The 26,418-nt window shown below is 25.9% G+C and overlaps 2 protein-coding genes across 2 annotated transcripts; both read right to left on the reverse strand.

The window, feature by feature from the left end:
* Positions 1-21,332: 21,332 nt before the first annotated feature.
* Positions 21,333-22,502, reverse strand: LOC111675804. The gene has a single exon (XM_023436645.2). It carries the CDS (start codon positions 22,485-22,487, stop codon positions 21,381-21,383), a length of 1,107 nt encoding a protein of 368 aa, XP_023292413.2. The 5' UTR covers positions 22,488-22,502; the 3' UTR covers positions 21,333-21,380.
* Positions 22,503-23,552: 1,050 nt separating this feature from the next.
* Positions 23,553-25,266, reverse strand: LOC124419683. Its single transcript, XM_046950003.1, has one exon. The coding sequence runs from the start codon at positions 25,170-25,172 to the stop codon at positions 24,069-24,071; it is 1,104 nt and encodes a 367-aa protein (XP_046805959.1). The 5' UTR covers positions 25,173-25,266; the 3' UTR covers positions 23,553-24,068.
* Positions 25,267-26,418: the final 1,152 nt, after the last annotated feature.

Raw genomic sequence — 26,418 nt, forward strand, 5'->3', positions numbered from 1 at the left:
ATTCCATACTAATCTTAGAGTATATTGTCCGCACAATATTATTTCATAAAGGTTTATTTTTTCATTATAAAACTGTCAATATAAGTAGAACTAGCCTTTGAAAGTAATTACATGTACACTTACTTATCTTACTTATCTACTTGTAGCAGGGCATCTCTATGGTCGGACTTCTCTGCTACACTTCCTAGTTTTATATACAGTTTTTGTTGTATTTTCGGTGGTTGCAATATTTACATGTTATTCTATTGTGCCTGTTTAAAACGGAAATGATTTGGAATGTAACAGAAAATAAAATCTGATAATAATCGAACATAATAATTAAAGGCTATTGGGTGGAGTTTTATCGTATTTTGCCTTTATTGTTTATTTCAAAAATTTTTAAATACTTATATTTTCACAAACAAAAACAATCACTACACGCCTGAAAACTAAATTAAAGTTTGATTTAAGCATCACAAGAAATTTTTTGAAACAATGACAGATATTTTTATGTAAATAAAGTTTTAAAAGAAAATAAAAATTTCAATTTATTTTATATTTTCGACTTTACCATAATTTTAGCAATAACAACAACAACTTACGCCAAACTAATCAAAACAAAACACACAAAAAACAAAATGAGCAAAGGTATAAAACTAAAATACATACATATATCTATGTTATTTATGAACGGTATTTATGACCGAATTTTTGAAGGTTTGGATCCCGAAGATATTTATGGTCTTAAGAAAATTAAGTTTAACAGACAACCAGATGGACAAACAGACATGGCATAAAGTACCACAAATATCTCTCATTTCATAATAACCGTGTGTCATTTGTTTCGGATTCCCACTATAGAACCATTACCAGTGTTACTTATTCATTTCTTATAGATTCATATTCAGACAGGACCATGTATGACTGAAAATAAAAATGTACCAAACTGTTCACTATTAAATTAGCCAATTCAACGTTTGTTCAAAAATTTTTCTCACAAATTTTTTTATGGATATGACTTCAATTTTTTAGATTTGTTTTCTTTAGAAATAATTATTTACTGTGAACTCCAAATAACGCTCTAAATCGAAAAAAAATGTAAAAAAATATTGGGATACCGGTGTCCTGTGTATTAAATGGTATCAGAAGTGCATTATTTTTATTTCCGGATTTGGTAGGATTTTGTGATAATAATCACAAAAATAAAATTGTAATTTTGCAATAAATACTACAGTTTATGCAATTTAATGAAGTTAAATAAAGGATATTGTTAAGAAAGCACCACAATATAAATTTTGGTTCAAAATCTTAAATAAATAAATTTAAAAAATATTTTTTAATTATAATGTTTATAATAAAGTAAGGTGAAAGGTGTGTAAGATTTGTCACAGCTTAATAAACCACTCTTTCTTTTGTATTTGCGAATTGTTTAATTTTAAACTAATGTAATATGAATGTAAATTTTATTTCACTAACATGATCAAAAATATAAATTTAAATATTTTATACAAAACTACCAAAGAAAAGAAACTTAATTTTCATTTATTATAGAAAATGAAGTAAACCCTGAAACAAACTTCATAGTTTAATCATTATTATTAGTATTATGGCTTCTATCCCCTTTCTTATTATTATGATTAATATTAAAAGATAATTTCAAAATACTTCAAATTATTTATTTTTGAAAGACACAATATCCAACATTATCTTTTAAATTGTATTCATTTCGTTACAATTCATTTTAGTTTTACTTCATGTGTATGTATGTATGTATGTATGTATGTATGTATGTATGTATGTATGTATGTATGTATGTATGTATGTATGTATGTATGTATGTATGTATGTATGTATGTATGTATGTATGTATGTATGTATGTATGTATATGTATGTGTGTTTGGCTGTTATTTTATTTGTGCTTGGAGTTTTTCTTTTTTTTTGTTTTTTAGCTTAAACTTGTGTTAAAACCTGGTCAATTGGTTTTGTGTCTTTTGCCATTTTTCTTATTTAAAATGCTGTAGACATAAAATGAGTTTTAGATTTAATTTTAGATAATATTTATGAGAATTTAACCAAGCGAATGGATTTCAATGGGATCGTGACTGTTTTACTAGAAGAAAAGCAGAAAACAAAAAATGGAAATATCATAGAAAAAATATCATTTCATTTAAAATAAGGAACAAATGATTTGCTACTGCCTGTAGGTTAAGTAAACAAAATAAGGTGCTACTTTTTCCACCGAATTTCTCTAAATATGCAATCAGAACTATAAAATATTTTTGAAAAATTCCTTATTAATAGCTTATGCAGCTTTTAAATTCTGCATTAGCTATTATTGAAATTCTTTCAAACTATTTTTGCTCAATATATAATTTATTAATGAAAATTATTACTACTATTACTGAGAATAAAACTACACACTTTAAAAGAATTTGTGTAGAGACCCTGCCATTTACATGCAGTACGCTAATACATTGAATAAGTTTAAACATACTTTTTAAAATAGGGACATTCGTAAAGATTCGTTTTGACACAAAAGGACTGATTTTAATGTAGCGTATTTAGCAAGGACCTCGCTGACAATTATTAAAGTAACAGCAAAAACAAATATAACTAAATGTTTTTGGCTGACTAGATGTACTTTGTATGTTTGTAAATATACATACATACGTATATATGTGACTATATATATTATGGTGGGCCCTTTTTGTATAGAAAGCAAATACTAATGTGTGCCATTGAACAAGAAAATATTTGTTGTGCTGGATCAAAATATTACTATTCATGTTTTTAAGATTTTTCATTTGTGAAAAAATAGTTGAAAAAAATTTAGTGAAACTATTTGAGATTCGTGCGTAATAATATAATTTACATTAAATGTGTAAAAATTTTAAATGGTAAAATTTTGTTCAAAATATTAAAATTTGTAAATACTTTTGTAATCACACATATATGTTTGATACAGAATTGAAAACTCATATAATGGACATGAAAACCTTAAAAAGTTTGTTTTTTATTATTGGCTGCAGCTCATTAAAAATTACATGCAGTACAAATACTTTTAACGCAAATTTTTGAAACCACCCTAATGCAACATAAGTCCGTGTGTGAAACATTTTAGCGAATGAAATTATTTTTACACAAAACATTTAACATTTTTTATACAAAATGACAAACAAAAACACTTCTGTTGAGAACGAATAAAAGACACTTTTTTAAATTGCCAACTGTCTAGGAAAAATTTATATCAAGATTTGTAATCTTTAAATGTTTTGGTATATTCAAACGTAAAAATGTCTATGTAAGTATGTATAAGTAAGTATAACCTCTGTTATTTAAAAAATTTTTGTTTTTGTTAACATTGTATCTTTCGTAAACTCATACATATAAACGAGGCTAAATGAAACATATACTCTAGTAATCTATAACACGGACATTAGGTGGGCTCAAAATTTTAAATATTTTTATGAGTTTGATGTAGAAATCATGTATAATGAAATATTAAAAAAACTAGATTACCGATAAAAATCAATAAATCTTTTATCGTCTTTTTTACTTCACTCTAATTATAACTTAGTTTTTGGTGTTATAAAACACACCATCCTAATAGACGTGCACTCATTGTAGTATGTAAATATGCATGTTTTTTTTTTTATTTAAATATATGCAAATAATGTATGTTTGTGTTTTTTTCACATACTAGATACACATACTACATGCTATTAACAAGTACTCATATTCACTTAGATAACTCTTCATTTTTTGTACAAGTTTATATGAATGTCGATTTAAATATTTGCAGTAACATCGACACATAATAATGACATGTACGAGGGTTTAATTCGAAATTTTTGTAAATTATTAAGTTTTATTTTATATGTTTTAGTCCTGTTATCATATAATTCCCATATTATCATATTCCCATTTTAAACGCCTTTTCTAAATTTAACCCCGTTGAGTTTTCTATATAATTAAAATTTACTAAATGTCAGATATGTCATTTAAAAATATATTTTAAAGCCATCCTCGAATATAAAAGTTATAAGTATTAACATGCATACATCTTTACATATCGCTCATTTACTGCAAGAGTAGGATAACTTAATCAATTTTCTTTTAAATATTTCAATATATTTTTCAAAAATTTTTATTACCGCGTAAGAAGCGATAGGTAATGAAAAAAAGATCGATCAATAAAAAAAAATATTATTTGAGGCCGGAACATAAACATCGTAAAGTTTTTTGTAAAGTTAGCGTTTATTTTGAATTACATAAATTTGGGGTCTAGATTAAGTAATGGACCGATATCAACCAAAATCAATAGGGTTCAAAATTGAGTTACAAACATCAGCACAAATACAGTATACCCTCCCCACTAAAGTGGTCCGCTAACAACTGAAACGAAATTAATTCAGAAATAAGGCTGCGATAAACACCGATATTTAAAGTGACTTTCAGTTTCTTTTTTGGTTCCGATTGCAATGTAGCATAGACCTTTTTCTTATATGTATGTATATTATTTTCTCTTTTGAATTATTCCAGTCTTTTAGTAAATGAGCGATATATGTACGTACGTAAGTATGCATGTAGGTATGTAAATATATGTCAAAAACTTTATCACTGATGACCTATGATTTTGAGATTCATATCTTCGATAACAATGTATGTATCTTAACTCTATTGCAAAATAAACACCACAAACAGTATCTAGGAAGTACGATGAACTTTTTTTACAATATTGCATATTTTATTTACATTGAAAAACATCGACAATGTTTTTTAACAAATAAGATTGGATGTTGACCTTGTTAACATCCAATACCTTTGAGATTATTCAATTTTAATTTTACAATATTGTAATGAAGATATGTAATACTTGATTATATTCTTTAAATGTATCCTGTTATTATAAATTTGGTGGTTTGCAACCAATTTTAAAATTTGTATTTTGTTTTACATATACAATTATTGTCAATCGGTCCCTTGTGTGATACCCCCTTCGGTAGGAATCGTACTCACATATATTGGAATGATAGACTAGAACACTAAATATTTACAAAGGGCCCAAAATTATCAGACTTTCAGTTTTTATTAGCAAAATCTTATTACCCTAGCAAAATATCCTCAAATTTTGGTAATGAGTAATCTAGATAATGTAGTTATTTTGTACATTACCTGGTAATGATTAGTCGTTATTAATAACATTATTTAATTTTTAAAAATTTTTTAAATGGGGATTTGTATCTAAATATCTAGAGAATCAGTCCAATTATCTAAATCATCCATCCAATGTTTGTAATTCAAATCAAAGTTGATATCATTTTTTTAGCATCGATTTATACTTTGTTGTAAAAACTATTCCAAAAGGTACTATTAAATAACTGAATAAGCGGAAAGACTAATAATACATTAATAAATACGTTCGGGAAAAACGGGTAAGCACATTTGTAACCAGATATTTTTTTAACCTCGTAGAACAAAAATAATTAGTTATTCACCGCAAAAGTATTTTTATTTTTTTTTTTTGCCACATAGTTCAAAGAAAAATTTTTACATTTTTGTTTTCTATTTTAATTTCCTTATTATTAAAAATAACCTATAAAAGTAATAGGAATTTTTATTTTATAACAATAATTTTCGTACAAAATTTAGCTCACATCCAAACATTAATTTTTATCAGGAAACTAGCAATAATTGCTTCTGTTTTAAGTTGAATAAATAAATAGTAGTATGTAAAAATATTTAGCAATTATTTACGTCGCTGGTTTCTTCTAAATTGGCTAACTTGGTAAATTAGAATAAATAAGAGCCATAATTGCATGGCATGTTACTAATTAGTTAATCATTATAAGCCAGTGTGAAGGCGTTTAAGCGCCAACTCAAGTAGAAAAAATGTTTACAAAAATATGTATACCACAGCAGGGCCCTCAATTTGTGTATTTAGTTATTTAAAAATAAATATAAAGCGTTTAACATTTAATTTTGTTTCTTGTAATACGAGTTTAAATTGTAAATATAGAATATACTTAAAACATTTACTATTTACACACTTCCAGTATGTTTATAACTAAATTTATGTAGATAACACTAGTTTACAAATTTAATATTTTGATTTGCTTTTTAAATGAAACAAAAATTTGTAAATGGCTACATCCGTTAGTTAAGTGTTTTTTTTTCACAAGGGTTTTTATGCCCTTCACCTTCGTATGAGCTTTCGGTAATTTCCACAATAGAATTTTACTATCCGTTAGATACTTATAGATAGCTGAGTCGATTTATATATGTTCGTCTGTCTATCTGTGTGTATGTTGAAGTCAATTTTCTGATAACCCCAGATATCTTCGGAATTCAAATCTTCAAGAATTCAGTCAGACATGCTATTAAAAAGTTCTCTATTTAAAATTAGTAAAATTCATTCATAAGTAACGAAAAGTTAAGCAAATATCTGTCACAACCTTTGAAAATTTCACCAAAAAAGGGAATATGCTTTGGAAAAAATAAAAACAACCCATGTTGGCTTATTGAAAAAGTGTATATATATTAAAGCCCTGTCCTGTATATGTGGTTGTATGCGGGTTTGAGTTAGTTTGGAGTTTGGAGGAGTTAGTTATTATTATTGTTATTTTACGTTCTGTTATTGCTAAAGTAACGGTAGAATTGGAAAATATGAAATAAATTGAAATGTTATAATATTAAACTTATTTTAAATACACTAAGGTGGAGGGTATATAAGATTCGGCAAAGGCGAATATTGAATTCTTACTTGTTGATTTTCATATTTTTTCTTAATAAATATTTCTGCAGTTTCATGACTGACTATTTGACCATTTTATTTACCAATATTTTTCCTGGAGTTTTTTTTCTCGTTAAACTAGTGTAATCTGAAATTTTAATTACAACATACAAATAATTCCGTTATCCTCTTACGAAGCATATGATAATTATTAAATACACACTTAAACATTAAATAGTATGTAAATGTTTTACTTAACTACATAATCTCAAACAGGAAGCGTATACTTGATATTAAATACAAATTAAATTTAATAATAAGTATACGTACCATTTAACTAATATATAATTATTAAATTATTCCTTTAAACCAATAATAAAATTATACTCTATATTACAAAATAAGCAACTTTGATTTCTAAAATACTCAAATAATAAAATAAAATTATAGTTAGACAAAATTATATAAAAAAGTAATTTACAAATATTACATTTATTCTAATATATACATATATACCTTAGCCACATATACAAAAGCTGTTATTATTAAGTAAAATCATAAATTTTCACTTGGCAAGCAGTAACTCCATAATAAAATTGTTTTATTTACTTTAGTCTAATTCTTCGTCTTTCTTCTGTTTTTGCTTAGCTTGAATCGCATGACCAGATACACTTAAATAAGTTTTTTTTATTTGGCAAAACTCACACTTTCTTGTTGTATTTACAGTCTTGTAACAATTTTCACTAACGCCTTAGAAAATTTATGCAAATTTAATGCATTATTTTTAAATATATAGAATTACGTTTTAATGTTCAAGATGGTCATAAGTTGTTGTACGACTATATTGTATACACTATATACATATGTATATATTTACATTCATGCACATTATATATTTAGATTTATATTTAATATAATTTATATATAGGTGTATATCGTCAGCTTCATATAAAAAAAGACTTATCTAATACTTTAATTTTTGTAGTCTATATGAAAGAAAAGTTTATATTTCACAAATAAAAAAAATAAATTGAGAGTAGTATATTTTATGTAACTGGGTGAGTAAATATAAATTAACTTAAAAAAAATAACAAAACAAGCGATTGATAAGTATTTTTTATTTTTAGGTGACGATATGAATATTACAGTGTTGTCGTTATTTTGTAATTTATAACCAAAACGACTTGTTGTAATAATAAAGATATTATATATTATGTTAAGAAACTAACAAGTAAAATATAGGTTAATCTACAAATTCTTGGCAATAAATTATTAACTAATTAAAGGTTTTTACAAATTTGTGGTATTTTCTAATATATTTATTACTTTAATCGTATTTATGTATATTAAGTGATGAAATAATATTCAACCTATTTATATCGTAAGGTATGAAATGGTTTGTTTTTGGTTTAAATACAGCTCAATAATCGAAAAATTAACTTCTTTATTTAAAACAAATACGAAAGTTAAGTCAGCTCATATATTATGACCAGGGAAACCATAATATGCAAATGCATGTTTTTTGTGGTGCGTCGTATGGACTCGTGGATAAGATATTTATACGTTTTACACCAATTTAAGAATTTTGGCATCGATTTGTTATAGCATATTTTTGCATATTTTACCCATAAGAGCATAATTTTGCATGATTTGACTTTTTTAGCATATTTAGAGCATATTTTACTCTTTTAGTGCATATTTTGATGTTTTCGCTTTTTTTCGTTTTTGTACATTTTCAAAACTTTATTTAAAAAAAATAAAATTTAATTTTTTATTTTTAATTTTTCAGCCTATTTTACAATTTTGAAAAAAAAAATTCGTTTGTAGAACTTAAAAACTGCAAAAAATACATTACTCTTACGAAAACCAATGTTATAGTTTTTTGTTCAATAAAGCATTACATTTTAAATCAGACATAAAACCTATTACTTTTGATTTCATGAGACCAATCCATTTTTATAGTTTAAAAAACTAATTATTGGAATTTATGACAACACCGATTAAAATGTCAGTTTAGAAGCTATGAATACAATTGGTAGAAATGTGTCAAACTTTGTCGTTTGAAATATGTTTTTTGGGGTCCAAATGGTTTCGTGTTATTTATTGGTTATCTGAACGTAAAACGGAATTCTATTAAACTAGTTCTTCAAACTATGAGATGAATCAATTATAAAAAATCTTACAGGATGAAATATGACACTAAACATTTATTATGTCATTACAATTTCTGTCTTTTTGAGCTTTTCAATGTTAAAAAATAATAAAAAATTTTATTTTTAGAGCATATTTTTTAAATTTTAAGAGCATATTTTGAGTTTTTTACGGCATATTTAAAGCGCTTAAAACACTTTTTTTGAGCATGTTTTCGGTTTCCCCGATTATGACAATATAAAATACGAGAAGATTAACATATTCTTCTTATTTTAATGTAGAAAATTTTATATGAAAATTAAATTTAAATTGCATTTTGTATAGTTACTAAAATTGAATGATTGTCATATTGATATTCTCTGTATAAGTTGTTTCCTTAAAAAACACATTTATATCAAATTGTTAAAAATATAAATAGCGACGAAAGTATACATTACAGATTTCTTAGAATAAATACTTAGTAAAATATCATTATTAATTTTTAAAAACAGTATTAAAATAAAACATGATAAAAAATACAAAGCAACAAATGAAAGTGTCGCAATTTTATATTGAAAATAATACATTCACAAATATTAATGAAAATATTCTTTGTCATTATCTGAAACTTCATATATGGAAGTACTTTAAATTGTGTGCGTGGGATATTCTTTATATATATATTTTGTTCAATTATTAAATTCATTTACTAGAGTAAAAACAGGATAAATGGAAATTTAAAATTTTTGGTAATTAAAAAATGAGTAACTTTCCTCATGAATAGGCTAACCATTGTCTGTAGAATATTTAAAGGTATACCCTGAGTCGATTTATGTATGTCAGTCCGTCTGTCCGTCCGTCTGTCCGTCCGTCCGTCCGTCTTTCCATGTTAACCTTGTATTAAACTACAGGTCGCCATTTTGAAGATAATTCAATAAAATTTGATGATATTCTTTTTCCCCAGGGACGAAGCCTTTCACCTTATTTTACCTAGACCCCATACAACTGAACCCGCCAAATAGGGCTTTTAAGTTCATAATTATATTTAATATACTCGTACCTAAAAAAAATATTCAAAAACAAATTCTAAACTAGACTAGATGACCGTCATGAACTTTATAATTATAGGGCCTCATTTGACCCTAGCCCCAATAAAAAGTCCCCATCACAATTTTACTTAAATATCCAAACAGTAAATGACTTAAATACAGGGTACAATTCAACTTAAATGCTTTTTTATGAAAAATAAATCACATTTTTTATATATATTCATTAAAAGTTTTACTTAAAATGCAAAACATTAAAGAACAAATCCAGTTTTTCAAAAATTCTTACAAAAAATTTTCTACGAAATCCTAAAAATTCAAGTCGCTGGTACCGTTTCGTTTTTTATTGTTTATAAGTCACATGGAAATTTTCTTAAAATTGTAAAATTTGTTTAATGAAATTGCTAAAATTTTGAAACTGAATTTTCTAACTAATGACTTATTTATGACTCATAAAAACTCACATTTATTTTAATACTAATATATTTAAAGAAATGACATTGTTAATATATTTTATATATTTCTGATATAAGTGTTTAGTGATACTAAATGATTGTAGGTGTTTTATTTCTTAGTGCCAACATTTTAGCAAGAATTGTTTTTCCCTTCTGATCCGTATATTTGGGACTCAAAAATGTGGTGGGTGATATGACTTTTTAATTTCCATAATCGGAATCAGAACACTAAATAACATTGAGATAAGTGAAAATTATGTAAAAATGTTTTCATCGTTGAACTGCATAATAAATAACTCATTCAGCAGACTTCGTTTTCGTGAGCTTTCAGAAACTAAGATTTTCTTCCTATTTCAATAAATTATTTACATTCGCCGATAATATTCTTCAAAAGTTTTATACTTTAGTTTGAAAAACAATAATAATTAATATTTGTAAAAAATTAAGAATTTCAGCTAATAACCTAACTTTGTCAGTTAAAGTTCATTAATCTTTCTGTTATTAATAATGAAATCATTATTTTAAAACATTTAATCGATTCCATAAAAAGTCTGTTAAGAAAAATTATTTAAAAACACCCACTTGTTACATCGCTTGCTGCGGATAGATAAAATTCTAATAATTTTCCGCTCCCTGAAGTTAACGCACCTATTTCGTATCTCATGCAAAGACAAAAGACTTTAAGGATTAATGTTTATAATGGTTTCTTGACATATTTGAAGTATTCAAGTTGTTGACATTTAATGCATAAAGATTTAAAGATAAGTTAAATGTACACATGTATGTACGCATACCAGTATAAATATTTTATTTCTTTACACACATACTCAAACATATGCATAGATATTTATAGAAAAAGTTTTTACAAAACAAAAAGATAAAAATAAAACAAAAATAATTTTTTATGCCGGATGTTTAGCGTCAAGATAAATGTAAATAGATATAACGAAACATATAAAAACAAGCGTATACTGAAAATGTTAAACTATAACAATTTCCTTATTGTCAGACGTTTAAAAAATAAAGGAAAAAATAACTTAAAAACATTTAATCTAGTCTATATGTAAACAATAAGGTAAGATTTTTAATTATAAGCATTAAAGATACAGAATATAGAATTTTATTTTAAATGAAAAAAGGTGTATCAACGGAACAAAGCTTTCTATAGAATCATTTTGAAAATCGAAAAACAAAATTAATGCTCATGAAGAAATTAAACGAGAAATTTACACGGATTCGGTTTACAGAACAGACAAGACATTTAGACAGATTATTTATATAGACAACGTTTTAAGAGTTTTAATACACAGGAAAAGAAGCACAATACCGTGGAGACTAAGGTGTGTTTCTCCGAATATAATGTAACATAGTCTTTACTAATTAATAAGGTTACTTTTCGTTAAATAACGCTCCATATACGAAAGCAACAACAAAATTATACGAAAAGCCTAAAAAACGGTCGCATATATCTTAATAACGGCTTAATTATAAAAACAAGAAAGAGTGCTATATTTGACCATGGCAATATGCTGTAATAAAATAGAATTTCGAAACCCCTATATATGAACATTAGGTGTCCCATAGACTATTTTTTTTTGTAGGAATATAAACATCTTAACATGTATTTCAGTAAAAAGCAAAATCATACGCTTTACAAACTCACATAAAACAATAATGTGGACCAAAAACACTGTACAAAAAATCAATAACTTGACGAACTTTAATAATCGTATTTTTAAGTCAGAATTGAACTTTAAAGACATTTACGGAGGTTACTTTTTTAGAGAACAGGTAAAATAATAAACCGTAATTGCCCTTTTTCAATACAAATTTTATGCAAAATTTTAATTCTCCCTTTCTTTGCGTTCAAAACCTATCGTGCTTTCAACAGACAGACGTCTTAGAATTCATTAAGTATCCAGAGTCTAGAATCAATATTTCAATGTTTTACAAACGGGATAACAAAATCAACATACAGACTTCTCATTTATTTGACACGAAAGCCATAAAATCGTTCTTAGTTAAGAATCGATTTTCGATTTCTATATTTAGCTTAAATTTGGTTTGGTCTAGTAGGTCAATATAGGTATCGATTGGAAGAGGAGAATAACAGTATTTTTACATATAAAATAGTTTTAAAATGTTAGAATAAAAAAACTAAAAAAATGTCCTTTAAATTTTAATCCTTTAATATTCTTATTTTCTATAGTCAGTTTTTTAGAATAAATATATGTTATATTTACAAATATGGAGTTGCAGAATCCCAAATTTCATGTCTTTAAATTTATTAGTTCTTTTTAAAAAAATTAAAAGTTGAGATGTATTTAAATTAGAAAAACTTTTGTAGAGAATATTTTGTTAAATTTAATTTATTATTTATACCAATTACCTATACCCATTATCTCAATTTCTGTTAATTTTTTATCCTAACGTTAAATTGACAGTTTTCAGACAAAATATCTATCAATTAAACATAAGAGGTGGTTGAGATAACAGGCCTTAAAATATATAAAATTTTATTTTGTATGATTATGACGGTTTAGTGATTAAAATATGCATGTTCCGAATTCTAAAATCCACTTCAGGATAATATGATATGCGCAATATAATTATAAATTATAATATAATTAATATAAACATTAATATCACGATGAAAAGCTACATAAAAAAACGTTTATATATGTAAAAATAAATCTCTCCTATTAATTTTATAATATACATATAAAAGGACTGCACTAGACAACAATAATGCGACGATTTGTTAAAAAATTTCGTGTGCTTATGATGGCTTACACGATATTTGTTTAACAAATTGTTGCATTATTGTTGTCTTGTGCAGGCCTTTAATCTCTATTTGACTCTAGCCCACTTTCAGAAAATTAGTTTTTTTTTTCAATGTTTCGCAATTGAAATAAAACTCAACATAAATATTTTATTTGCTAAATTAAATCATATTTGAAAGTAATTCACAACTGGTGTAGGGTATGATATGTTCGGCCCAGTCCGGCTATACATTCCTAACTTGTTTAAATATTTATGGTTTACCTTCGTGCTGTTGTATTTTTTAAATGAAAACTATATAATAAACTACTTTGATAACGTTATTGGCAGGTCAAAGGTATTTGTAAAAGATATATAGAATTTAGAATAACTATAGAGTTCGGAATAATTGTGTTAAATAATAAAGGAAAATATACTTTCCCAGAAGGTAGCTTTAACATGAAAGGATAAAAAATGCAAGATATCCTTAATCGATTTTTATCCTTTCATATTCTTCAAAGTTTCCACTTTTTTAGCCTTTTATCATATAGATAAAGAAACTCGGTTCCACAATATCAAATTTAAATTTTTCTACATAATATTTTAACAAAAAAAGGTCTTTGAAATTTTCAAAGGGGCAAATTTTATTAATAAATTTATTGAGATATTTAAAAAATATTATAAAAATTAAACAAATGGAGCTATGAAGACCAAATTTCAGACTTTTGTACTCCATTCTAATGTCTTTATTATAAATATTTTTGTTGAACAATTTTGTATAAAATTTCATCTTTTTATTAATAAAAAATAAAACAAAATACGAGATAGAAATACTGCAATTGTCCTCTTCAGTTTGATACCCATATTGTTATAATAGGGTGGCTAAAAATATTTTATAAAAATTTTTGAAAATTTTATATACCTCAAATTTTATAGTCCTTTAAAAAGGACAAACGATCAGAAAATGAAAAACTGAGTACATAGTTATACCATATAAATTATGTGCTTTTGAATGTATATGGTTTAGTTCGTGTGTGAAAAACGGTGTTGGACGGTGTTATTTTTAATAATACAGAAAATAATAAAAAAATGTAAACTAAAAGTCACCAACAGTTAAAATAGTTATGTACGTGTATCTTCTTTAATATTTTTGAAGTGCAAACATGATAAATAAATTATTTTTCAACAGAAACTTTTTTTATAAGTAATAAACTACTATTTTCATCAAATATGTATGATGTACAACTCCTAAAAATTTTCCACTCAAAACAATATCATCCTATTTCACTTAACCAACCTCACATTTATTCATGATAATGATATGTACATTGTACTTTGTATATACCAAATGTATTAACATTTAAATAAAAGATCCCATCTCATCACCTTCGCTTTACTCATGACACCGAGCTGGCATAATAAAACAGCTTAAGGCCGCTTATAAAAGCTTTTACAAATATTATAAAAATATTTGTTTACACCAAACAAATCGAACACAATTCGTTTAAAGACAAAATTAAAGGCTTTACCAAAATCAAAAGTAAGACTCCTTGTATCAGACGAATACTAACACAACAACCATAATCACATATTAATTTAATAAGAAAAATCCCTTCCTACTCATTTTCTAATTTACTCACTTTTAACATAATTTCATATTAAAATTTATTTTTCAAACGAGAAGGGTTTTTTCTTAACTTCCTAAATACCGGCAATTTGCCATAATCAAACAAGAAAAAAATTATCCTTAAATTTTTTTCGTTTTATCTAAAATGTAATATCCAATGATTGTTAGTGTATAGGAATGTATGTTTGCATGTGTATATATAAGACTGCTGGTGATGTAGGAATATATTTTATAAAATTGGTTTATATTAGTATTTGCTCCACTTTTCTCTTTCGTCTTCTCTCTATCTCTTTAGAAATTTTCGTTGAATTTCCCTTTAGCTTAAAAGTTTTCCCAATTGGTTTATACTCGTTTACATATCAAATATTCTTAAACTCATAGCTGATATTTTTTTTAAAGTGGTTTTTAACATACACACACATGCTTATATGTATGTGTATATGTAAATACAAACACTCGAAACTGATACATAAAGGAGTATGTGCTTATGCACGTAAGTATAGATACTTTTCTTACTATTATTTTTAAGCATAACTGTTTTTGATTGTTGCCTTTCAGTTTGTTTTGCTTTTTTGAGATACAATTTTTCCTTTCTTACTTCCCATAGAGAGAACAGCCTTTATTATTTAACCGCATTTTGTAATATGTTACTATTGAAAATACTTGGAATATGTAAATTAGCTTCTTATTTATATACATACCTCTACAAGCTGATTAACATAAATATTTTGGTATAAATATGTATATGATACTTTGATGGGTTTTATGGAGGCAGCGGGCAAGGTTATAAAATAACCAAGTTTTAAGTTAAGCCTTAGCACATTTTTCGTGGTTGATCCATAGAGATAAATTTATATTCTGTGTGCTTATACGATGTTTCTACGATCATGAGATGTTTCGGGGTGTAATAAGTCCCTAAGTGAGAGATAATTAAACTAAATATATATTTAATAACAATATGTCCATCCATACGACTTTCGAAAACATGTTGGTTATGGTATGTTTCACACTAGGAAACGACTGTGCCATATTTGACTAATTTAAAGCATTAATAATCAGTACTTTTCACAATAACAAAAACTGTCAAAATATTATTATCATGTTCTATAATATTTGGTGAATAAAAGGAATTAATATATTAATACCTTTCTTAAAACTAGACTTAATTTCCATTTTTAAAGGGTCTAGGATAAATGATAAAAATAACTTTAAAGTTCATGAGGGCATCAAGCTAGTATAGAACATGATTTTGCAGATTTATGTCAATATACGAGTAAATTAAACATAATTAGGTGAAATAATGAACCGATGTTAACCATGCGCCAAATATCATTATCAGATTTATGTCAATATACGAGTAAGATTTATGTCAATATACGAGTAAATTAAACATAATTAGGTGAAATAATGAACCGATGTTAACCATGCGCCAAATATCATTATCTCAAAAATTGCGACCTGTAGTTTGATTACGGACAGACGAACGGACCAAATATCTACACAAACCCAATATACCCTCCCCACTAAATGGAGAAGGGTATAATTAACAAGTAAGAATCTATAGTCGGACCTCACCGACCATATGACACCCTTAACCAGTGAATAGTATTAAAAGAATGTGGATTATTTTTAATAATTAAGTTATTTGCCCTTATTCCTAATTTATGGGGGCTAGGGTCGATGGAAGCCCGATCATTACGAAAATTACCATTAACATTTATCACCAGCCCTGAAATAATTAACCGATTTAAACCATTTTCAATAGGTTTCGTCCTTGATCCAAATTGCGACCAGTAGTTTAATTACAAGGTTTACATGGACAGATGGACATAGATAAATCGATCCAGAAAATGATTCTGAGCCGATGGTACACTTTGAAGTGGGTATAGAACTAATATTTCATGTTTCATTTAGAAATCATGAAATTCATAAGATTTTTTTAAATACGTTTCAAAAATAACTTCCTGATGAATTTTTATTAATTTTTTAAATTTCTATTACTGAATAATTTTCTACGAAATTATACAGTTACTATAATTTAATATCGGTAACTTGAATTAAATATTTACTTTGCGATTTGAGAATTATTGCCCTTAAGTTGGATTTTTTTTATGCAACTGATTCTTTTGGCATTGAGATTTGTTTTCCTACAAAATACAACGAGTAAAATTAGCTTTTAAAAATGTATAAATTTATAAATATTATTAATAATTTTGTACTTATTTAAATAGAATGAAAATACTTTCTCTCAAAAAAAAAATAGAAAAAAAAATTTGGACTTAAAATCGACAAACACTTTACGCATGTTTTTATAAGAATCGGAGAAACCATTTAGATGTTACATAATAATTTTATTTTATTACTACTGTGCACAAAACAAAATACTACTGTAACAAAATTTTTACAAAATAATTGTTTTCCATGTTTAAGATGTTTGTAAACTTAAACCTCTTTTTAGGCTTCCATCACCCGCAGAAACGTCCCTGATGTGCGTTCAAATTTATAATGAATCTTCATGCGTGTGTGTTAAGAAAGTAAAATTCTTCTGATTTTGTTATTTTTTCAACTTTCCAGCTTCATCCACAAAAAAAAACTGGTGGTACGATAAGTGATGCTAATTTATTATGCAAAATTAGTTTAAACAAATTTTTTGTCTAATCAGCATGTAAACTTTTTTGTTACTTTTCAGCTTGAAGGTAAGTACTTTTTTTTTGTTCCCCTTTATAAGAGCAGGCGTTCATGTATAAGTATATGCATACATAGTTATGTAAGCAAAAGTGTGTGTATGAGTTTTGTGTAAATATTTTGCTTGCTTTTTCTTTGCAAATTGATTATTTACGCAAACATTGATACGTTAAATATGAAAATATTTGTTTCGTATGGAAAAAAGTAGGAGTACTTATCTATAAGAGCAATTTATTTTTGAGAGGTAAGTAAGAAAAATATCAAAAACTTTTTTCTTGTACTTCATTTTAGAATGAGTCATCTGAAATTTATGTTAAATTTTCGATGAACAAGTAAATTTATGTAAATTTGTTGAGTTTTTTATTTTAATAAAAGATTTTCTAAATGATAATAGAAGATTATATTTCAAGATAAAAAATAATAAAGTAGTCTTTTAATAACAAATTGTATTTTTTCATAAATAGGTTTTGTTTAGTAAGAAATTTTATTTAAAATATTATAAAATAAAGTAAATTAATGTTAATAAAATGCGATTACTTAAAAAAATAAACTGGTTTTGATTTTTAATAATATTCAATATTTATGGTTAATTTATTTGTAATTTTTTTTTTAAATTGTAAAGCAATTTGATTTCTGTATTTTTTGTCAAAAATGCTCACAATTTTTAAAAACAATTTAATTGTATAAATTATTGAATTAAAAATTGTGAATTGATTTAAATTGAACATTCCCCCAATTTTCTATACATTTGAATAATGCCATAAAGTATGCTATAAAATAAATATTGTTGTTGCACAATACATATAATAAAATTATAAATTTAACAATATTATTGCAATACTTTAGTTAATTTTGTATTTAAAACAAGAGAAATAGTGAACAGATTTTCCGATTTTTAATATACATAGTTTATTCTTAAATGCTTTTAATGTACAATTTTTAATTTGTATTATTTATCTTGTTTCATTTCAACAAGGTTTTAGTACCATATTTTGCTTTCGGACACCTAGATATATTAATAATAATATGAACCCTATTGATATTTGCATTTTCGCATTAAGAATAATTTAGCTCATTTTATTTGCTGTAGGGCGAGGAATATTTGTATAACTTTTATATTACTACATTTCAACTTTAAAATAGACAGATCACCTTATAAGAAACTTTAAAAAACAATTTTTATACACGAATTATTGTACAAGAAATCAATTATTCCACGTACACATTTTGATTACTGTATACTTGTAGTTTTATATAAATATATAAAAATTTAAAATTCCAAAAATCATCAACAAGTTCCCAGAATGTCTTATACATGCGCATGTACTGTTAATGTTACAAAATTTTCTTTTTAATGCCGAAAATCAAAAAAAAAAAAAAAAAAATAGAGTATGTATTATAGTATAATGATTTCATTATTTCCTTAGGTAAAAAATTACATTTAATGTGGGACATTGTAAAATATTGAAATAGCCTAGACATTTATATCTGTTTGATAAATGCACGATAGGGTCGAAATTTATTTTTTAGTAATTTAGTTTTTAATCAAATGATTTTAAAAATCGAAAAATAGTTTCAAAAATATTATATTATCGACAATAGCATGCTGTACTTTCTTCCTTTATTTAATATAAAATATTTTTAAAATGCATAAACATATGCCTATTTCATACACAAACACACTAATTCATTTTAAAACACGTTCTTAATAATTAAGAAATATTAACTGAAATTTATGCTAATTAACAACAAAAATAATCAACAATAAACCTAAAATGGAAAATTTATACATACAAAGACTACAAATAATTAACTCACACACATAAATACAAACATACGCACACACCAACATGCAGTGTACACATGCTATCGCAAGTTGAACTTAAAGTTGTAGAAGAGACAACAACAATATGTTTTATGTTTGTATTATTTTACGTGACTGAGCATTTAAAATATCAATATGTTTTTGTTGCTGTTGTGTTTATAATTTCTCCCTTTTTTAATTTTTCTGTAATACACACATACAATGAATTATTCACTCATACACGCTCACATGATCTTTATCTAGTTCGAACCCTGCAACACGTTTTCACTTTCCGCGTATTCTATGTATTTAGAAAACACATAGCCGATTTTTAATACTTTTAAATGTCATCTAGAAGATATTTAAACAAATGCAACAAAAATTTAAAATTAGAAGGCAAATTCGAAAATAATATTTTAACTTAATATACAATGAGATGTTAATACGGTGCTCGTTGTAGTTACATAGACCAGAGATTTTGGTGGTCCACAATTCCAAAGTTTTATAAATCACTTAGAAGTATCTTAAACGTATACACATTTCACAAGAGTAACCAATTAAAATTTCATGTAAATATACTAACAATAATCTAATTAAGAATAATTTTCAAAGTTAGTTTTTTATTTTAATTGTAAGTCAGGCATATTTTTGGAAATAGTGTTAAATTAAATAAACAATTTATAAATTAAGGATATATATTGTCTAAAAAGGCTATATTGGCTACTTGCAAATATGCCGGGTTGCACTGTATAGAATATTAATGTGCATTTGTTGAAATTATTTTATATAATTAAATGTACACAAAGGAGGTAAGACAAATTTTAAACGTATTCACATGCTTGTTTAAACATCTACACACAAATGTACATAGAAGTATAAAAAAATCTTAAGTCAATATTTAAAAGAGAATTTTATCAGCAAAACAAGCTACAATAAGATAAGTATTTACATTCAATGTTGAAGGATGAATTCTTTAACAAATCATTAATTTTCCGATAACAAATTTAAATAATCGTTATTTCGGTTTTAGTTCTAATATTTCAGCTCCAGTGGAGTTCTATTTCATTTCTAATAAAAATTTGTTATGTATGTATGTATGTATGTATGTATGTATGTATGTATGTATGTATGTATGTATGTATGTATGTATGTATGTATGTATGTTTGTATGTATGTATGTATGAATGTATGTATGTTATTTTATTTAAACATTGCTGACTTGATGCCGTCACATAATAATTCCGTTTAAAACAGCATGTGAATTTTGTTTAATTTTGCTTGTCATAATTTTGGACAAATACAAAACTATTATGTAAACTGAAGCAAACACACATATGAGATTTCAAAACCTATAGAAATTTTTACAATACATACATTAATTTACATATGCATGTACAATAAATGATTGTACCATTTCAGTCATACTTCATTTTTCTTTCTTTTAGCTTATTCATACACATACATATTCATTCTTCTTGACAGGAGTATTTTAATTAAAATAAGTAAACAGCGACATTTTGGCATTCAATGCTTCTTCATATGGCATAAAAAAATATCAGCCTTTTAAATAGTAGGTACACATATATGAATTTGAAAGGAAAGGGAAAAAATTAAATAGAAATGAAAAGGAATACGAAGGATAAAGTCTGAATAAAAAGATATATACGTACATATAATATGAAATCTGCATATTTTTTTGGTTTTAATGCTTTTTTTCCTGCGGTTAATGAATAATCAGCATGTATTATTTACATATCACTACATTTCATACATAGTATTTTTTTCTTTTCAACAACCTGGACAGCATTACAACGAGCAAAAAAAAAAAATAAACAACTTGAATTGTATAATGAATTGTATAATATTTCATAATAAATACGATTGTGTAATTTTTTGATGACCTTTAATTAGTTTAGAAATTCATCGATAAAATCATTATGTAAATGCTGATAAAATGCTGGACTTAGGTTAAAGATAACGGAATTTGCAAAGAAAAAAAGTAATAATGCATTAAAAAGACAAAAATAAAAAATATGTACAAAAAATCTTTTTTTTAACAAACCTATTTTTAAAATATAACATCTAAAGTTTTATGAATTCACGAACACTGAATTACTTTTTTATATCAATTTATTATAAACTCAATTTAAATTTCACAAATTATTTAAATTTACATTCTCCCAAACGCCATTGACATTCAGAGTTTGTTGATGAAACTTGACCAATTTTGCGTCCGCCAACATTACGTCTCTCGTTATCGTGCTGTTCAACACCACACATTAAATAACCGTTTTGAGAAAATACAACACGATCATCATCTACAAATTCTAGATCCCAAATATGATTTGAAGGCGTACCGACAGTATCCCAACCGGCAATCATTTTTGTGCTAGGCATCATATAATAATAGATTTTATATGTAGTACTTTTTAGAGCAACTTTAAGTTGTTGTTTATTATTTAGATTATATTCTGCAATATCGACATTAAGGTAACCTGTATTATCCATTGATTTATTATCATACCACAGCCAAATGTAACGACTTAGTGGATCAACTTTTGCCTCAATGGCTGTATAAATATATTTTTCATATTTTATATTTAATAAACAGAAATATGGTGCAAAATATAAAAATTTTATGTTATTAGGCAGCTTATCCACAATATTCTGAACACTTGATTTTAAACTCAAATCTACTGAATCGTATAAAAGTTCCTTTTTAATTTTATGCAATATGTAGGCATAATTTTGTAAAAATACCTTTTCGTTTTTATGATGTCGGTAACTTACACTGTTATACAGTTGAATTTGAAAACGCAGCATAATTTCATATTTTAAATAATTTTTCTGATATATATTCCACAGTAAGTCAGGCATTGCTAACACATTTCCTCTTAAAATAATTTCATTTATAGCTTGAACAAAAATGCTATCAATCATTTGATTGTCATAGTAGTTGGTTATATTGTTCATAATTTCTTTCAGATTTTTAGCTGAATTTAAAATATCATCCGAATTTAAAGCATTTGCCAACTCCTCAGCATTTTTATCTCTTAAATGTTTTTCCACAATGGAGCGTAGTTGAGCCAATGCATATTGTTCTTCTTTTATTTGTCTGTAGATATTGTTACTCTGCTGAATATCATTGAAATAGTTTGATTTAATTTCATTCCAGGCATCTAATAAATGTTGACTGCTACATATGACTGGTACTATATTTAAAGAACAGCTCAATAGAATGAGCGCAAATATTTCCGTTGTTTTCATTTCAAGAGCTTAAATTGAACTGAATTTGATAAACATTGCACTGAAATTTTACTCACCATGGGCAACTTAATATGTTTTATCTTTCTTTCGCAGCAGTAGAAAACAATAACATGTACCAGACATTTTTAGTATTTTAAAATTATACATCTATATATGAGCAATTATCAACATTTTATTATTTTAGAATTAAAAAAAACCCAAAAATTTTTTTGCTAGCACAGTCAAAATATTTTGTGTGAATAAAAACAGACCCTTATACGTGATGAATCCGTTCGCGTTAATCATTTTGATCGAGGGTTGCAAAAATATGCGGTTTTCAAATAAATATTAAAAAAAAATTCTTAAACTAATATTTGTATATGTTCCCAGTAAAAACTTTCACTACCATGTAAGGGGTTAAAATGCGAAAATTTACTAACACGTTAGCATTTTAAGTCATTATTTTTAAACGGTGATGTCATTGGAGGCAAGTACAAATGATGACAAGTAATTAGAAAAAGTTGTCATTAAAAATCGCACGAAAAAATTAATACTGCTTCTATATATTTACTATCTATATATACATATATATCTTACCTATCTCCTATCCAGGGCACATACCTATCTCCTATCCAGGGCACATTAACGAGATCTACACAAAAATGTGTATAATTACATCATCTAAGCACTGTTGTGCCAAAAAAAAAAACTGTAAGAAATTCAAAATTGGAAAAAGCTTGGTGACAAATTTCAATATCCAAGTTCTAATACGTAAAGTAATATCACACGGATAAACTTGTAAAGTTCTAAAAAAGATTACGTTTAGAAATTAAAATCTAGAGTTTTACAATTTTGCAATTTTTAGTCTTGTGTTTTGTGTAAATAATTTTGTAAAAAAATTATTTGATATTTTATTCTTAATGAAGTTATTAACAATTTAATTCAATTTCAAAGGTATTAAAAACTTTGATATTTGCTCATATGCATATTTAAAAATTAATGTGTGTTTGTAGTTTATATGACTAAATGGTTAAAATAATTTTCTTGAAATTTTCACGTTATCTTACTTTATATATGAAAGAAGACATAGATATACTTTTTATTTTAAATTTTCAACTGGGCAAGAAGTCACGCCCACATAAAAAATTAGTATTTAAAGACGCATATCTCAGAAACTGCCACAGCTAGAGTCCTAAAACAATTTGACAGCACCTACCATATTATATATATTATATCATATTGATTTATTTGATAAAATAAATTTTGCAAGATTAACATTAACATTCATATCAAGATTTTGGTTAACAAATGGGAGGACTACCAATAGGGGAGCGGTACCTCCCATATAAGTCAACTAAAAAAAATATTTGATTTAATTTACTTTAAAATAAACAATATTAATTTTAAACTAATTTTAACAATTATATTTAATGCGTTGTTTATAGATAACGTGTGAGTATTTTTGTAGCAAATTTTCTTGTAATTTGTTATTGTAACAGAAACAAAATGCAAATGAAAATGTTACTCAAAGTGCCTGCACGTTATCTAGAAACAATACATAAATTTCTCATAAGATTTATTAAAAAAAGAAAAAAATACATATCACTCAAATGAACATTCTCCTAAACGCCACCGGCATTCAGGACTAGTTGACAACACTTCACCCTTCTGACGACCACCAACATTGCGTCTCTCGTCATCGTACAGTTCTACGCCACACATCAAATAATCATTTTGAGAAAATATGACATAATCATTATCCACAAAATCAAGATCCCATATATAATTTAAGGGGGTGCCAACAGTATCCCAACCGGCAATTTTATGTGTGTCTGGCATCATGTAGTAATACAATTGATATTTAGTGTCCATAAGAGTAAGCTTACATTTTTTCTCATTATGTGAATTACAATCTGAAACATTGGCTTTTATGTAGCCAGTATCATCCATAGATTCATTGTCATACCACAACCAAATGTAGCGGCTTACAGGATCCGCTTTTAGCTGAATAGCTGTATAAATATAGTTTTCGAATTTAACATTTAGTAGACAAAAATACGGCTTGAAGTACAAATATTTTAAAGTTTCAGGTAATTTGTTCTCAATACTGTGCACACTAGATTTTAAGCTCATGTTAGCTGAAGTGTATAAATTTTCGTTTTTAATTTTATACAATCTGTAGGCGTAGTTTTGTAAAAATTCGTTCTCGTTTTGATAATGCCTTCTACTAAAAATATTATATAGTTGAATTTGAAAGCGCAGCATAATATCGAAACTTTCCAATTCATTTTTCTTATAAATGCTCCAAAACAAATCGGGGATTTCGGTCAAATTTCTCGTTGAAACAAATTCATCGACGGTCTGAGTAACAATGTTGTCAATCTTTAACTTGTCATAATTCTTGGTAATATTAAATACAATTTCACTAAGTTTCTTGTCAGAAATGGAAACATCATTCGGACTTAAAACCTTTATCATATCCTGCGTATTTTGAGCTCTAAGTTCTTTTTCTATTGTAGCTTGTAGTTGAGCTAATGCTAATTGCTCTTTTTTTATTTCCTTAAGGATATTATCACTTTTCAGGATATCGATGCCATTATTTGTAACTTTATTCCAGTCCTCCAATAAGTGATGACTATTACAGGATACGAGTAGGAGTTGTATGAAATTACTCAAAACGAGTGCGATCGACTTCGTTGTGTTCATTTCAGAAGTTTTAACTAAAATGATTTTGATAAAGATGATATACAACAATTGCCAATCATTGCAAAAAAAAAAAATAATAATAATTTATTTTGTATGCCGGTTTCAAAAAAATTTATAGAATTTAAGCACAGAAACACATTTATTAGAGCTAAACATTTAAATCAACTTTGTAAAGTGGATGTAAAGTGAATTTAATTCGAAAGTACTGAAGTGTAGGATAATATGAAAAATACTCATACGTACATGAGTTCCTAATAAAAAAAGACATTCGAGTTTAAAAATAAATATATATTATGGGAATTTCCAAGTTAACTTGTAATCAGGACTGCGATATAAAACGTTAATTTTAATGTATATAAACAACCGCACAGTTTTTTTACACAGATGGGTGGACAGACAGACGGACGTAGCTAAATCGACTTAAAATTCAATAAATATTTTCTTACATAGTATATAAAATTTTAAAATTTTGTGTTTTTTAAAAAAAATTTTAATTTTTTAAAAGACCAGAATACGTATATTTATTTTTTGTTAATTTTATGGAAAAAAGAAAAAATCTAAAAAAAATCCACATATTTGTGCCATTTTTTGAAATTAAGATTTTTATAAACGTACTTAATAAAGACAAACAAGTTTGATGTTATTCTTGTTTTATATCAATATTTTTATTCCTATTGTTTTTGTTTTAAAAGTAATCACTGAACATTTACATTCGCTTTATTAATGTCAATTTTTTTAAAAATTTTTGGTTTTTTAATATTCTAATGGAGTGCAATATTTTCTCCAATCTAATAAAACTTGTTACTATTTTTAAAAATGTTTTCTCGTTCCTAAATACATCTTAAGTGTATTTATTATAAGGGGTTTATAAACCCAAAAAAAATCTTAAATGAGTCAAACTATTGTTAAATATTTTTCGGCATAAACTAACACCATATATACTTTATTTTTCAGGATTTTCAATAGCTGGTAGGGAACTGAAAACCAATCGAAAATACGCAATTAATAAGCATCGTTTAAAATGTTTTTCTAAATGAATATTTCTATAGACACACACAGCAACTTATTTACAACATTATTTACTATCTTGAGTGTAATTAAAGTAACAGAAACAGCAACAAAATAAACTTTTGGAAATTTATATATATTTTTTTAATATATAATAATTTATTTTTAATAAATATAAGTTCATTAGTTACACTTCAGAAAATGAATAGTTCATCAAGCCAAATTTAAATTTTACAAA

This window comes from Lucilia cuprina, chromosome 4, assembly GCF_022045245.1.
Source record: "Lucilia cuprina isolate Lc7/37 chromosome 4, ASM2204524v1, whole genome shotgun sequence".
NCBI classification, from domain to species: Eukaryota; Metazoa; Arthropoda; class Insecta; order Diptera; family Calliphoridae; genus Lucilia; species Lucilia cuprina.

Bases quoted from the DNA above. Each gene is read 5' to 3' on its own strand.
- LOC111675804 (XM_023436645.2), bottom strand. From the start codon at position 22,487: ATGAAAACAACGGAAATATTTGCGCTCATTCTATTGAGCTGTTCTTTA.
- LOC124419683 (XM_046950003.1), bottom strand. From the start codon at position 25,172: ATGAACACAACGAAGTCGATCGCACTCGTTTTGAGTAATTTCATACAA.